This window comes from Ischnura elegans, chromosome 6 (genome assembly GCF_921293095.1).
Source record: "Ischnura elegans chromosome 6, ioIscEleg1.1, whole genome shotgun sequence".
NCBI classification, from domain to species: domain Eukaryota; kingdom Metazoa; phylum Arthropoda; class Insecta; order Odonata; family Coenagrionidae; genus Ischnura; species Ischnura elegans.
The window spans coordinates 41,629,350-41,645,996 of NC_060251.1; the positions used below are offsets into that span (position 1 = coordinate 41,629,350).

Sequence of the window (16,647 nt, forward strand, 5' to 3'; positions counted from 1 at the left end):
TAATCGAATTTCTTTTAAATTTGGTAAGATTAAAGTACAGTAGACCCTCAGCTTACAGTACTAATCCATTCTGGAGGACCAATCACAAAGCTAATGACATTGCAAATTGAATATTCACATTTGTTGTTAGGAAAATTTTGAACTTTTTTGGTGATTTAAAGTGGAATGGTCCTGGCCAAAACAATGGCAATTATATACTGGGCATTGTTGTATAAATATTTTTATTCTATAAGGATCTCTGTTTAACATATGACTTTTTCTTCTTCCTTGCCTTGACACTTGGTCAGGGATGCCATTTTTAGATGATGCTCTTGTCGTGAAATGGTTTTATTTTAATTTCTTGCCTTCCTGAAAGAAATAATTATATCAAGCAAACATTTGATTCATATGATAATATGACATAATTCTCAAAAGTCATATTACATAGATGTTTTGAAATTATAACTATGTAATCAGCCAATAAGGTCTTTTTAAGGAATGCTAATGTATACTAGGCGTTTCACAGGGAAACTAAAATACTTTAGGAAATGGTAGGGGAAACAATTTTAAGTACTTTTTGTCATAAGCATGTGGTCGCGACTCCTTAGTTACTGAGCTATGGCAGCATAAACATTTTTTTGGATACACATTGCAGTTATCATGAAAATGATTTTTCTTGGCTATACAGCCTTTTTGACATTTTATTTTTAACTCCTGAATTTTAAGGAAATTAAATGAAGGTTGGACAAAAATATTGAGATTGTAATTGTCTGGAACAATTATTCTTTGAGCTTAATTAAACGAGAGCTTTGAGCGAGTATGTAACAATAATACGACTGTGCAATCTCACCCATTTTGAGAATATGTAATTGTTTCAGACATTTACAGTCGGACATTTTCATTCAACCTTAATTATTTGATGTCCTTAAAATTCCAGGGTATGAAATAAAATTTCGAAAAGGCCTGGTACTCAAGGAAAACTGTTTTCATGGTAAAGCAACTGCAAGTGCATTCATCAAAATGTTTGCGTTCTCATAGCTCAGTAACTAAGGAGTTGCAATTAAATGTTTATGGACAAAAAAATGCTTGTAATTATCTCCCTTACCACCTTCTGGAATATTGCAGATTCCTCCTGAAACACTGTTATGTGTAGGATTTCTAAAATATTATTTACATCAGAATCAATTGAGGTGCCTTTTTTGATGAGTCATGAACATTGTGGGGGATTTTATCGTCTTTGTTCTACTTTTGTGCCTGTGAATTATTACCTTGGTATTTGCAGTTAGGGCAACTAGGTTATCTGCCATTTCTTTCCCAGTTTCTTCAACCATTTTTGTTAGGAAACCATTTCTTCTTTCCAGCAGCTCACTTGGCTTTCCCAGTTCCTGTTAATGTATAAAAATAGATTATTTTTATGTAATCATCATTATGAGAGATTTCTTAAGAAGATTATTTAACAAATGTGCTTTTTAGGAAAACCTGATCTCTACCCTCAACAATTTTTCCTGGGTTAATATTCTCAATGAATACCTTATAGAATTCGTCAAATCCATTTCTCTTGGGCATATGATAATACGTTGGTCCACTGGCTGATTTATGGCAGGCTAAGGGCCTCATTGAATCAAAACACACACTAGATAAAGTCAACATTGTTAGAGGTTGCCACTTTGTACAAAAGTATTTAGTTATATTTTCCGATATATTTATCTGTTTAACAATTTGAAATATAAATTTTCTCTAAACTGAGGGCCTATTTTACACACTTTTGGTATGTTAAAATCCAATGGCAGATCCAGAAAGGGGCTTTGGGTATCCAAATTATACTACTATACTGTAGATAAAAAGAATTCTGTTTGAACCCCCACTACAACTGGGACCACCCCCAGTTAGCCTCCCACTAAATAACCCTTGAGTCAACAGATTTTAGCCAAATTTGCCAATTGTTTTCAAATGGATACAAAAATAATCCTAACGTCTTTTTGGTATTCATGCTTCGGTTCACAAGAAATTGCTACAAAACTGAAATTTTATGAAAGCATCTATGCATTAGACATATATCTCTGGTAATAAGTGACAGAAAAGCACACAATGGCTCATTTTGTGTCTTAAAGTAAGAAAGATAATTAATGGATTATTTGACAAAATAAGAAATTGTTAATTGTAATAATAATGCAAATTTTCATTATTTTTCATTCTCTCGGTGGTGAAATTTTGCACTTTCAGCCGAGTTTTGACTGTGAATCGTATGGAATAACATTTCACCAGCAGTAGGTCATGAAAAATTAGGCCAAAAATCATTATTCATCATGTTTTAGTGGGTATGACTATTATAACATTAAGTTTAAAGGTTTTAATTAAGAAATTGAGTCACTTAACCCTTTTAGTGCGGCACACCGATATATCGGCTTTTACCGCTCGGCTGAAAAGTGCGGCACGCCGATATATCGGCTTTTATGTACTTTATTTTGTTAAATTTAAGGACATTGAAATAAAAAAGTTATATATCAGTAAACGTACAAAAATGTCGTGCTTATTGTCCAATTTAATGTCATTAATTAAAAAAAATGCTTAGAGATATCTAAAAAATTAACTATATAATGTTTATTTTGCCTAGTTGCTATATTTTATTAAAATATCCTCTGCATTTTTCGACTGTACCCCGGGAAGAAGGATAGCACTAAAAGGGTTAACATATCAATTTCAGTCAAAATTTGTTGAAAAAGTACCTAATTTTTCTAAGGTATATCATTCTTATATTTCCTTGCTTGGATTAAAAGGAAATGTCAAAACCATAAATGAGCAAAAAAATTTCAGTTTTAAAACCATAGAGAAACTTACCACCACCTCTCCTGCATCCATCACCAAAATTCGATCAGAATCCATGACAGTGTGCAAGCGATGAGCAATTGTCAGGACAGTACAGTCTGCTAGTTTTTCTCTTATTGTTCTCTGTATTATTGCATCAGTCCTAGGGAAAGAACAGTGGTAAATAGCTTTGTCTTACATGAAACGCAAGTGACTATTAGAAGCAAGCATTTCATTACGCTTACTCCTTTTAGTCAAATCTACCATAATGTTATTATGTACCGCCAGTGGCGCCGACTCCTGGGGCCTGAGGGGGCCCGAGCCCCCTAAAAATTCATTATGGGTGTGAGAAAAAAATGTGTCAGGCTAGTCGATTTTCCCCGGAGTGTCCAGAAATCGAGATTCGAGTTATGAGGGCTCTAATGTTGATCATATGACTTCTAAAATGCTTATAAACTTAAAACTCAATACTTGTAAAATTTCCCGGGGCAAGATCCCCGGTTTGGGCCCCCCAATATTTTTTGTAAGTCGGCACCCTTGTGTACCACCATTAACTTCAAAAGGTAATTCTACTTACTGTGGATCAATGTTAGCCGTTGCCTCATCAAGTATGAGGATTTTGTTTTTTCGTATGATGGCTCTTGCAAGACATATCAACTGTCTTTGACCAACGCTAAAATTGGTTCCTCGTTCGGAAATTTTGGAGTCAAGTTTTGCTGGGAAACTCTGGACCAGCTCTTTCAGTTCAACCTGTTGATAATAGTAATAATAATATGTCGTCTTTACTTGCTAAGCAAAATTAGGTCATTGAAGCCCTCTCTTACGTGTGAGTTTGTGGGCATGCACATGCATTTAAGCCCTTGATGGTGAAAAACTTACCCACGTGGAATTTGAACCAACAAGTTCTGGTTTACCAAGGGAGGGCTTTATCTCTCTGTCAATCATGCTGTTAGTTTGATATTACTTATGGCAGTGCATTATAATATCTAATCAATTTTTCAAATGGTAACTCTTGACAAGACTGCATTTCCACAATTGTATGGAATGAATAAGCCATAAATTTGTCTCTGAGCATCAGACAAGCCATCAATTTGTCCTCAAGTGTTTCATGAGCAAAAGCAATATATGCGTATGTTACATAAAAGCCATGGCCTCTTCAGAGAAAGGCCCAAGCAGGACTTTAACTCGTGACTTTTGTTGTAGGAAGCAAATATGTAGATCAATCCTGTGGTCAATAATCCTCGCAGTGTCGTAATTTTGTAGGTAATAGATAAGGAAATTAAAGTGTATTAATTTTTCCACACCAAAAGCCTTTGCGTATTCGTTTTAAATGTTTCTGGTCATGTAATCCTTTGATTAGACTCACCAAGTAAAGTTCTTAATCAAATAGAAATTAATTTTTGAGAATTTTTCCAGAATAAATTTAATTTGTTAGATAGAAAGGGCATCATCTTCATGTTCACTATGTTTATTCAAGATTAAAAAGCTATTTAATGTATAGGCTCAAATCCAATTTCGTTCAATGAAGGGATTCCTAGGAGTTTTTAAAATAAGTGAAGCCTTGAAAACATTGTAACTTTGTAATTTCTTGATAAAATATCCAATCCAATTCTGCAATTTTTTTACATTTTTAAATTGTCAATTCTGTATTTGAGTGAAGTATTACCTAGTAAGTTTACTCCATGTCAAATGATAAGTGAAGTTAAGTTAAGAAGATAAGTGATAATTTTTCCTGGTGTAAAACTACTGAGAGCTTAGAATAAAGATAAAATTCAATTCCAGGAAAGTTCCAAGTCTTGCAATGCTCTTCCAGTCACATTGTGAAAGTCGAGGTTTATGTTTGTGATTTTTAACTACTGTTTCATGATCTGGTTCATTGTTAAAATGAAGGATTAGCTGAGTGTGTAATGATCAGCTGAGCATTGCTGAGAACAGATTGATAGGATCAATGGTGCTGACTCCATGGGGCTTGAGGGGGCCCGAGCCCCCTCATAAATTTGTTATGGTTGTGAGGAAAAAATGTGTCAGGCTTGTCCATTTTCCCCGGAGTCTCCAGATATCGAGGTTCGAGTTAACAGGGTTCTTAACGTTGATCATATGACTCTTCTAAAATGCTTAAAAAACTCAAAACTCACTACTTATAAAATTTCCCGGGGCAAGATCCCTGGTTCGGGCCCCCCAATATTTTTTGTAAGTCGGCATCCCTGTATAGGATCAAGGATAAGGATCATAGTGGCAGTTGGTGAGTGCAATAATTTTATTGTACTATTTATTCTGTGGAAAATCTGATTTTAAAAGTTGTAATATGTATGTGTTATTGTTACCTCTTCAAGGGCCATCCAAAGAACATGATCGGAGTGCTCATCAAATGGATCTAGGTTTTTTCTCAATGTGCCGGAGAAGATTACAGGCTCCTGAGGAATTATTGATATCTTTGAGCGTAGTTGATAAAGATTGATGGAAGCACAGTCAATGCCATCAATGAAAATTGTCCCTTCCACCTCTGCCAGCCTGAAAAGGGCTGTGATCAGGGAAGATTTTCCAGCTCCTGTCCTTCCCACTATTCCTAGCTGCAAGAAAATTAAGTTTGGGGTCAGCACATTATGTTTTAGTGAGGGATGGATTTTAATATCTGCCAACCCCCTAAAATCATCAAATTCCCAAGAATCAAGGATTCAAATGTGAAATCAATAAGATTCAAGCTAGAAAACAAAGGGTTCTAAATAACACACTTATCTTTGTTACAGTTACAATGCGAATGACTTGTACATTAATACTACCAATTGTTCTTTCTTTAACTAAAATCTAGGATTGCAATAGTTAACTCTAAATAGAAAATAATGCAACTTCAAATTCATTATGCATTGTTGACATTGAGCTTCTCTGGGTTTCCTGGCTTCAGGATTTGATATCGTATATGGAATTCTTATTCCCCAACAGCACACATTTGGATATACATAATGTATTTATATTGTATTTTCATGGGTCACATACATATTTATTTTTGTTATGTATAACATGTGTAATACATATGTATTATTGGATGTATTTCCTTTGTATTCATACAAATGTAAAAGTGGTACGTGTTACACGATAAATACATTTGTATTTTTGAAATTTGAATACTTATGTAAATGTGGTCAAAAATACAAATGTAAATATCGTGTAACACTTGCTACTTTTACATATGTATGAATACAGAGGAAATACATATGTAAATGTGGTCAAAAATACACAAAATATACATTATGTATATTTCCTGTAATTTTTGAGAGGTGGATTTTCGTGGCGTCTAGTAAAATGTTCAGAAACATTTCTGCAGAAATAATATGTTCACTGCAAACGCCAGATTTCCTCATTTCAATGATCATTCATCCATTCGAATTTATACCCAGGAAGCTTAAAAATAAATCATATACTGATCGATGTGAGCAAGGGTAGTATGGCGACCATATTTATGTTAATTTGTAAATGCACGCGAAATACAGACGTATTACATATGTAAAATTCAGTTTCCATCCGCGAAATATACACATGGAAAATGGTTCACAATACATGAAAAATACAAAAAATAGTTCTTGCACAGCGCAAAAGTAAAAGCGAAGTTTAATTTTTTAAACAATATTTTAAATTAACTGTTTAAACAAAAAAATTAAATTCTCAATTCTGTCGCAACAAGCTAGGGAAGTGAGTGGGAGTGATAATCTCGTTAACAGTTAGCTCGGCATTTCGTTCGAGACTACGAGAACGTCAAGAACGTGCTGTAGGAGGAACTCCGGCTACTGATGTATAGTTAATTTTATATTTGTTTGTATTATTATACGTATTGGAAGAATTGACATAGTGTTTTAATCCTCGATAACCGGTGCGTGTGGATGGTGTGCTCAAACCGAAGCTATGTTTTGCTGGAAATGTGCTTCAATCCCGCACGTTATTGCGATTCGTGCAAGCCAGCTCCAACAGTTTCCTGTCACTGGATAATTAAGGTAAGGTATGATTTATCTTTTATTATATTGTACGCATACATAGACTACATTAATTATGTTATTTGAGTATATTTGGATACAACTATTGGCGCAATGTGTTGACCACATTGCGCCAATAGAGGTAATTATTTTGTTTATGTTTGGCTATTGTTTTCCTTTTTTGTTGAGTTATGTATCGAGGAGACTGGTGTCCATTGAAGTTATATGGTAAAACATAGTAATGTCAATCTTGTACGTATAAATTAATAGATTATGCGTCGTATAGTAATTCCGTGCTTCGCGGCTGAAGTTACATTTTTTCTTCTCTTAATTAAGAGCAGAAAAAATTGTTTAAAGGAATGTTTTCGTTCACGTGTAAGTTGTTTTATCGCTGTTTATTACCACAACCTACTGTATTGTAGTTCTTGCATTCCTAGTTATCCTATGCTTTAGTCATAACATCTTTGACCTTAGACTTATCAGCGTAGCCTTGTCACTAATAGATTCCTCGAGGTTCCGAGCGATTTTGCCCTCTACTTCTAATTATTTAACGAGCAAGAAGTATTGGTCGTGTAATATCGGTTCCCTTAAAGCAAAATGTAATATTTCTTTCATCTTGAAATGCAGTCAATCAAGGTGCATTTCGTCATTATTATTAACACAAGATAAATACGTAATTTTCATGCGAAAGTTTGTCATTATATGTAAGAAAGAGGTGCGTATGGGCCAAATTAATTAATTATAATTTTATTTTCATGCTCTTTCGCGCATACCCAGGAGGCGACGATGTAAATAGCTTGGCCTGGACAAGAGGAGAATGGATTACGGAAAAGACGACGAAGCAAAGCCAGACCCTATTGAAAATGTCCCATTGATTTCCTATAGGTATTTAAGAAATACTATAGGAACTACGTAAATTCCTATAGGAAATAGAATTTCCTATAGGAAATAGAATTTCCTATAGGAATCACAATGGTTCCTATAGGAACCTGTATTGGTCCTATAGGAACCTTGATTGTTTCTATAGGAACCTTGATTGTTCCTATAGGAACCGTTGCGATTCCTATAGGAAATTCTATTTCCTATAGGGTTTTAAGAAATACTATAGGAATTATGTAAATACGTATAGGAAATAGAATTTCCTATAGGAATCACAACGGTTCCTATAGGAACAATTAAGGTCCCTATAGGAACCTATATTGGGCCTATAGGAACCTATATTGAGCCTATAGGAACCTATATTGATCCTATACGAATAATAAATTTCCTATAGGTATGTCCTAAGAAAGTTTACAATAGGAATGAGAAATTTTCCCTATTCTCCTAGGGACCTCGGAGGGAGCGTTCCCGCTCGCTGTCATTGATGGTGGACAAATACGAAATGCAGGCGGCGAGTATCAGAGCGGAAGAAATTATTTGCTCGAGGTCGAATGGGCGCACCGCATGTCTCATAGGGAGCGAAATCATTTGGCATTTCAACTCGAGCAGTATAGGACAAACGACCAAGTGATACGAAAAAGTGACTCCATTCACTGTTTATAGGAAATGGGATCAGATAAGATCATATACATGAGATCTAGAGGTGTGGGAATTCATTATATGTACATGTGAGGCAGTATTCCTTTAGAAACTATATACTCGCATTTGCAGGTAACTTTCTAGTCGGATGGCTTTCGACTAACTATAGTATCGCGTCTTGAATACAACTAATAATGCAAAACCTCAGGTAATCACCAAAATAAGAGAAAGAAGTGTTTATAATAAATGCCATAAGTAATTATTAATTTTATCCTTGAAATGGCTACATAATATATAGTATAAAATATTTATTTTCTCTCCAACCAATCGACCAAAGTTAGCTCTCGATGACACTTAAATCCCGGTTTTGCAATTATAAATATTGGTGCTATAGCATGAGATAATGTATTAGCCTAGGTGGTACTGGAACTGAAGTTGGAATACTGATATTAGTACATTACTGAGTTGCTGCGCAATCTCTCTGCTCAAGGATGACACTCTTAATCCTTAATTGTTCAACATTTTTGCTTTCATATAGGAATTTATTTCCCATAGGAAAATATTTTTCCAATAGGAAATTTTTTTCCCATAGGAAATTTTTTTCCTATAGGAAATTTTTTTCCTATAGGAAAATGGTCGAGTTCCCATTGTCAAATTACTATAGGAAAAAAAATTCCTATGGGAAATTTTCAATAGGGGAAGACCAGGTGGAATTGTTAATACCGAGGTAAGGTTTGAGGGAAAAAAAATTTTTTATCCATGATGGAGAGGTTTCTTAAAGTTAAGCCTGAAATTATCGGTTATGTATGAAATTTATTTGTTTGAAAATTTGATATCACAAGTTTATATTTTTTCAGTGTGAATCATCCGATACTAAATCATGGTACTAATAAATTGGTATAATGTACTAAATAAGCATACCAATGGATTCACGTTTTCCCTAGTTAATTTATATTTAAAAGTAGTCATATGATCTTTTCTCATATTTCTCATTCTTCTTAAGAGAAAGGCTATTAATTTTGTAAAATGAAAGCATATCCCCAAAATATATGATTTCTCAAAGGACAATGTCAAATCTGTGCTAGCTGGGACCTCGACATAATTGGTAAATGAAAAGATTTAAAACTTATGTCTGGAACCTAGCAGAGAAGCCAAACTTTCATTTGCATTCAGAATACAGAATTAGTACTAAAATTACAGACTTCACAGAATTCAAATTGAAAGGCCTTGAGCTCCTATTCAGATCTTACAAAAAGATATATTTTTGCATGACTTTTAAACTTGACTTCTTCTTTTCTCCTTTCAGAAAGTGGTTAATTGTGCAGAGTTGGTTTCCTGAATTCAGGTTTCTTCTTGTGCAATGGGTTACAACGCTTGTTCCATGCTAACATTTTTTTCTATTTTCCAACTCAAACCATTGTTTGTACTTGATTTATCTTTGTGCCATTTTTTTAAACTAAGTTTCACCTACTGTTTGCTGGCCCTTAATGCTTGTTAGCAATATTCATGGCCACACTTGTTATTTGTGTGTATTATTTTATTTTTCTCTTTGAATAAATGTTTTATTATCTGTATGTTCTGCTTTCCTTATATTTATTCATCCGTTTGATCCATATTGATATTAAGTGGATGTGGGTCAGAAAATCAATATGTATAATTCGTGTACGAGGGCCTGCAGATACATATGTATATTACATGTAAGGATATTCAGATTTCCAATTTGTAATACGCATGTATACATACATCCTGAGGGACTTTTGAGCCACTTTTACGTGAAATATACAGACGTAATACGATTGTATTCCTTTGTATACATATGTATAAATCATGTATGGGTATTCAGATTTCCAATTTGTAATACGCACGAATACATACATCTATAGGGACTTTTGAACCACTTCTACGTGAAATATACCGATGTAATACGATCGTATTCCATCTTATACATATGTATTTGGGCATGTATTTTTTGTGTATTATTGATGTAATACAAATGCCGTGTTATCTGGGTTGGTGCTCTAAGACATTTTTTTTGTTGTGGTCAATGCCAGAGCCACAAATAGTGCTCCCTGTGGATAAACGTGGGAACTAGGAGTGGCATCACTAGGTTACGTGTTAATTTTCATGGAACATTTTTTCCTGGAGGTGAATATACATGCATGCTTTCATTAAATTTTCAAAATTTTTAAAAATACGAATTCAAGGTTTGATTCACATCCTTGAAGGACTCGAATTTGTGAAAATTGTGGATTTGACCCATTCCTAATTTTAGTCTTAATCATTTCAATCCTTTTTAAGTTTCCTCATAGGTTGCTGGGTCCCTGGGAGACTCCCTATCTCCCAAGTGTAGACTCAAATCCTTTTGTGCCGAATGCCACATATATGCAGCGAGGATTTTCTTCACAAAAGAAATATACTAGATCTGTTAATATGAACGTTAGAACTTAGTTTAAAATTTCTTCTTGCTCAGAAAAATACAGGGAATTCACATCATACATTAAGAAAGTGATGGGAGCGGCAAATATTTGTTTTTATAAAGCTTGGCTATCTCATTCAGTTGACAGTGGACTTGCGCTGTGAAGGAGTCTTTTACTAATCCATCTAGGGTCTGGGATGGCGGCCAAGGAAAGGGAACGGCATCCCGCTGAGTTGGGTCCTCCAGCCTTAGGACGGGTGGGAACCTCTACCTTCCGTCAACACGAGAGAGCTTTGTACAGGGAAGTGCAAACAAATTTCAAGGGACTTGTTACGTGGAAGAATTTCCCTCCACGAGGCTCTGGCACGAAAGGGTTAATCTCTCAATACATATTTTTATTTATTTCATCAGTTTACAGCTATGTACTCTACCTTCTCCCTGGGATGAATGATGAATTGTAGGTTATTTAGTACGTATGGGTCAGTTGGGTTGTACTTCAGAAATACATTCTGAAAAGTGATCTGCCCTGCTGATGGCCAGTCTTCTGTTGCTTTGTTTTCTGTAAATGTTGATATTTAACCGTGAATAAATGTATGAGATTTATCAATTTTTCCGTAGTTGCTTGGAATTTTAGACTTACCAGATAGTGGTTTTGACAAAACCTTTCTTTGTAATCTAGGTTCTTCAAGCTCTTTCTCCAATTTTGAGTATTCAATTACTCTTTCCACTGAGGTCATCTGTATCTCCAACTGTGCAAATTGCTTCATTCCCCATTGGAAAAATCCTGCCAATCCAGCTGATTGTGTTATTGCAAGTCCAACATTTCCACCAAGTGTGTCTAGGTGAAAGAAAAATTTAGGTTAATTAACATTTAAAAATGTAGTTGTTTACACCTCGCTACTCTTCAAATGCCTGTTATAAAACTGCTATAAAATCCCAGTCCCCAGACCCAGTCTTATGTCAACCCCCGCCAATTGAATTTACCCATTGAATGCCAGTGAGGATGTCTTAATTTTTTGAGAAAATTGGCTCGCTATTTTACAGAGAAGTGCAGACATTAAGACAAATGTTCATAAACCGTTAACATTCATTATTCTATAGGCAGAATGTTTCCTGGATTTTTTGACCACGCTCGATAAAAAAATATCTTCAATTAAAACTTGTGAGTGTGCTTTATGTTAATGTTAAAGATAAGTATGTTATCAGTTGAAGAATACATATTGGAATACTTGAATTCAGCTACAGAGATCCTGAGTCTAAATTTTGGAAAGGAGTACAGTGACTTATTTTAGGAAAGCCTAAACTGTTATTGGCTTTCAAATTATTTTTAATTTCATTTGGAACGAGCTTAGTGAACAAGTTCAGATGAGGAGCATCATGTGAATGAACGAATGTTGGTCATTCAACTATACCTTTCGAATTCACCTGTACTTACTATTGCCAAGGAAGAGAAAACTCAGTGTAACCAGTGTTACATAAATAAAGCAGAGGATATCCAGCCAAAGACCAAATGCTCTTCCAGCTGCTAGCAGTATATAAAATGCTGAAGAATGCTGATCCTATAATGAAAAATCTAGTTTAGACACCGGAAAATTTTTCATTGGTTTGTGTGTGCATATGTTTGATGTCTTAGGACAGGGGTCTTCAAAATACGGCCCGTGGAGGGCTTTCATCCGGCCCACACACTCGTTTCAAGTAGCGTGCGATTCTCGCTCGTTAAACTATGTGAGATGTCGCTAGGAGCATTGCAGCACTGTACTGCACATCAAAGTCGCCTTCAACTGTTTTTAAATAAGAAATATGCCACCGGATTCTTCAGTAGACGTTGGTATCGAATACTTCAGTCATCGGCAAATTTGCTATCCGGCCCGCGGGGTGATTCGGAACTTGGAATGTGGCCCTTGTGGCCTAGTAAATTGGAGACCCCTGTCTTAGGATAATAACAAGGCAAGGCACCCCCTGTGCAGCGATGAATTCCAAAGTAACAGTGGGGTTGCGAGGGGGGAGGTCCAGGGAGTCCAGACCCCTTCCCCCCCCCCCAAATACAAAAACACAATTATTTTGCTTCTTAAAAGAAAAAATACTACAAAATCATGAATTTACAAAAGATTTCTTTGATAAATGAAGTTTTTTCGATCATGAAAAGTGTTAAAATTAGTTTAAAACCCACTAAGTAGTATGCATCCTGTTTTTCAAAAGTTTTCCTCCTAGTTTTGGGCCCCCACGAACACAATTCCTGGCTACCCCACTGCAAAATACCATTGCTTTACTTTTTAAGGCATTGTTAGAGTCTCTATGTGATAAAGGAGAGGACTCGGGCATGTCTAGAAAAAATTCTTGTCAAGGAAATTTACCATTGATTACCACTGAAAAATATTTTTCATCTAACATACAATTTTCCAATAAATATGAAGCATCAAACAAAATTGATTGAAAGAATAACTAATTTCTTTTATCCATCTATTCCTTAAACCTTATGCTACTAACATGAATATATTCATCTGGACGTGTCTTGACTCAGGAGATGAAAGCTGCAAATTTTCATCGGAGATTTTCCTACGCAGACGATCGAATGCCGAAAATATACGTTTCCTTACACTCCCTCTTTTATGACAGTCGTGGGTTCGCGAAGTCTTAGTTTCAGGACCAAACAAAGCGGAACATAGGCCATACCCTCAAAATCCGGGAGCAGGTACTCGGACTCCTGGTCTTCTATTACTCCTTTTTATGGCAAGGGTCATTCAATTGTTCATTCAGTCAGTTTTCGACATAAATATTTGTTCCTTTCTCAAAAAATATAAACTAAGAATTGAATTCTTCGTCTTTTGAGCTGCATTTAAAATTTTCAAGTGAAATTCTACGATAAATATTAACTTATATCTCGATTTCAGTATGAACATCAACTTGTAAAATTTTGCTGCATTAATATGATATGATGCTCAAGCTTGGTTAAAAATTTGGCAATTCTCATAAAACGAGGAATTTAATTCAAAGTCGGCAATTTACATGCAAGCAACAATTATCCATACAGCTAATTCATATAAACAAAGCATGATTGACCTCAAACCAATGCTGCTGGTAGGGTTATATACCCCGAAAGGAGGGAGCCTGGCTTCCCTCAGAGTTCTAGATAATGCGGAGTCCCCACTAGGAACAGTCGAAAATGGTTGGTGCTTAGAGTGTGTGATTATCTGCGAGACCCTTCTTAACAAATGTCCATCAAGAATGCTCTGCACAGAGTGGACTGAAGAGTCTCTTGGGGCTCAGACTAGAAGTCATGCTAAGGCAAGAACTCCACCATCTCGAAAAGGTCATAAATATCCCTGCCTTTTATATATAGTAAAATATTCTTTAAAAAAAAAACACAAAAGAAACCACTGCACCAAAGTCATTGTATTATAATATGTTATAGTATTATAACAAAGTTATATATGTTTTAATAGATACATAGAGGTTAGACTTGTCAGTTTTATATTTTTTTTGTAGTTTGCAATTGTGTTCCATCATTTTAGTGTCATAGTATGATAGTTTTAAACCCTAATGTTTTTCCAAAATAAAATAGGTACTCACTTGGAAACCGTCAAATTCACTCTTCAGTTTCCCTTGGGCTCCAAGTGCCCTAATCGTGGTTAGCCCCTGTAGAGATGCATTCAAATGTGTGATAACTGGACTTCGAGCTATAAAAGTGAAATCAAGATTTTAAATTTCTGGAATCTGATGAAAGCCTTTTTCGCATGGTACTTGATGAGGAACAAGGCATGGCAAGCTAGTTGTTTTGATATTGGGGACTGAGTCCAGTCCTGAGTATGTATTTGTTGACGTGCCAGAAGTTTATCACTATCATTGAATATTTTCTTGCTAAAATAGATCATAAGATGTCATAGATTCACTTCCCATGATTTCAACTCAGCACTCAACCCAGCCCAATCTGATTGATTTCAAATGAGCATATTTAGTTATCCTATTACCGAAAGAATGGCAATATGTTGTAGTTTTACATTGATTAATAAAGTTGCGAGATACCAAATTTTGGAAATTTTATGAAATTTGGACATATTATCTGTTTTTATATACATAAGTCACCAAATCAATTGAAAATTGAATTTGCCCCTCAATTTATATAATTATTATGCTCAATTGTCAGTTTGCAACTCCTAGTTGACTTGAGTGCTTTAAGTGAGATATTTTTTATAGGATGTATGCAATATTCATGCTGTGTGATTATTTTCATATCACATTAGTAATAAATATTATGATACTCCAAAGTATTTTGTAAAATATCTTTTAACTTACTGATTCCTTCGAGTCTTTTGAAACTGGTTGTTGTAGCCAAATATACTATCCTCATTAAGTATGACAAAATTACTATTGCTGCTGCTGGAATAACAAGCCAGTAATTCACCACAGAGACCAGCACTATCACGGCAACGAGCATGAAACCTGTCTGTTTGAAGAAAAATGAGTTTTTAAAAACTGAACCACATTTTGTCGGTGCTTATAACAAATAAGTCAAATCCTCATTCATACCTGGAGAGTGTCCATCAATGCATCGGGTAAAATTTGGTCAATTGCTCCTATGTCTTGGGAAAACCTATTCAGCACTCTTCCTGAGGTTGAAAATATGAGTTATCAGATTTTTATTAAATATGAATGGAGTGCAGTGGAATGTATAGATTGTCATTTTGGAGGAAGAACTGGCTCCATTCATTATATTCCCCCCTGATAAGACCATCATTGGTAACTCTACATTTTTAGGCCCCAACGCAGAACAAAACCTAGGTGATGACAGTTCTTTGAACACAGTAGGAATATTCATGAAGTTCAACCAGGCAATTTTGGCTCTTAGGGTTTGCCTCCCTCTCTCACGTACATTAATACTGCTTAACTATGTATTGATTATAGATTGGTAGTACACCTTATGATATTTTGCATTTAGATGAAAAAGAATACATAATTAAATACTTGATGGAGTTTCTCTCCATGCCATGCCCTCTTGCAAGATTCATTTAACTAATTCAGGCTATGGCACTAAATATTTCATTCATTTGTGGGAGTACCTGGGACACTTAGCTCCCATTATATATATCCCCAATGTGGTGTATTAAAGTCCGGAAAATTTGCCTCAAAGTTTATTGCTTGACCCATCAAGCCTGACTGATATGGCTTAAGCCCCAGAAAAACTCAATTGGTTAGCCTGAGCTTCCTCCACAAAAAGCCCAGTCTATATTCAAATTCATGTGAAAACTCTTTGAGTCTTCCAATGACCATCAGATTCAAGCTTACTGTGATACTTGCAAATGGGAAAGCTCAAAAACCAATGAATAGCTAGAACTTGCAATTGTTACTTCCAAAAGTTTCTTTCTCATCCCTTCTTTATTGCCTAGTTAAGATATGTGATTGCTTCGGAAAGATCTTACAAATCTTGTTAGTCAAAATATCCAGTACTCAGCCCATGGGTGGAGTTTGGAGGCCCAGGCAGAGTCTGACCCCTCTAACTTAATGTAATTTGTGCAAAATAATTGTGAAACCTGTACATTCAATGAAAACAAAAACTTCAAAAGTTTAACTAAAATTCAGTATTATATATTGCTTAAAATGTTATTTTCAGAAGCTAATCCAAGCAAATTTTCCAGGAACTCTAAACCCTTTCGAGACGGCGGAGTTTTCATCTTAGCATGACTGCTGTACTGAGCCCCAAGAGACTTCTTTCTCGTGGTACAGAGCATTTTTGGAGGGCATTCGTTAAGAAGGGTCTAGCTGAACCTTTTTCGACCCCTCCCCGCTGGAACTCCGCATTACCTCGGACTCTGAGAGTAGTTGTGCTCCCTCATTTCCGGGTTTACGACCAGACCTGCAGCATTGGTTCGCGGTCAACTTATGTATTGCTTATAGGTATTTAGCAAATGGATAATTGTTGCTTGCACGTAAATTGCAGACTTTGAATTGAATTCCTCATTTTTTCTG

General features: G+C 35.4%; 1 protein-coding gene across 4 annotated transcripts in view; it reads right to left on the bottom strand.

Annotated features, from left to right (window-relative positions):
• Positions 1 to 204: 204 nt before the first annotated feature.
• LOC124160565 (ATP-binding cassette sub-family C member 4-like) overlaps positions 205 to 16,647 on the bottom strand; it is a 45,766-nt gene continuing 29,323 nt past the window's right edge. For 3 of the 4 annotated variants that reach the window (XM_046536434.1, XM_046536436.1, XM_046536437.1), the window contains 11 exons: positions 15,211 to 15,290; positions 14,977 to 15,127; positions 14,254 to 14,360; positions 12,119 to 12,242; positions 11,324 to 11,521; positions 11,115 to 11,242; positions 5,109 to 5,354; positions 3,362 to 3,534; positions 2,818 to 2,947; positions 1,248 to 1,364; positions 205 to 348 (listed from right to left, as the gene is read on the bottom strand). In XM_046536434.1, coding sequence (XP_046392390.1) covers positions 328 to 348; positions 1,248 to 1,364; positions 2,818 to 2,947; positions 3,362 to 3,534; positions 5,109 to 5,354; positions 11,115 to 11,242; positions 11,324 to 11,521; positions 12,119 to 12,242; positions 14,254 to 14,360; positions 14,977 to 15,127; positions 15,211 to 15,290 — 1,475 coding nt within the window. In that variant the 3' untranslated portion in view covers positions 205 to 327. The remainder of the gene's footprint in view (positions 349 to 1,247; positions 1,365 to 2,817; positions 2,948 to 3,361; positions 3,535 to 5,108; positions 5,355 to 11,114; positions 11,243 to 11,323; positions 11,522 to 12,118; positions 12,243 to 14,253; positions 14,361 to 14,976; positions 15,128 to 15,210; positions 15,291 to 16,647) is intronic. The other variant, XM_046536435.1, reaches the window with a different exon arrangement.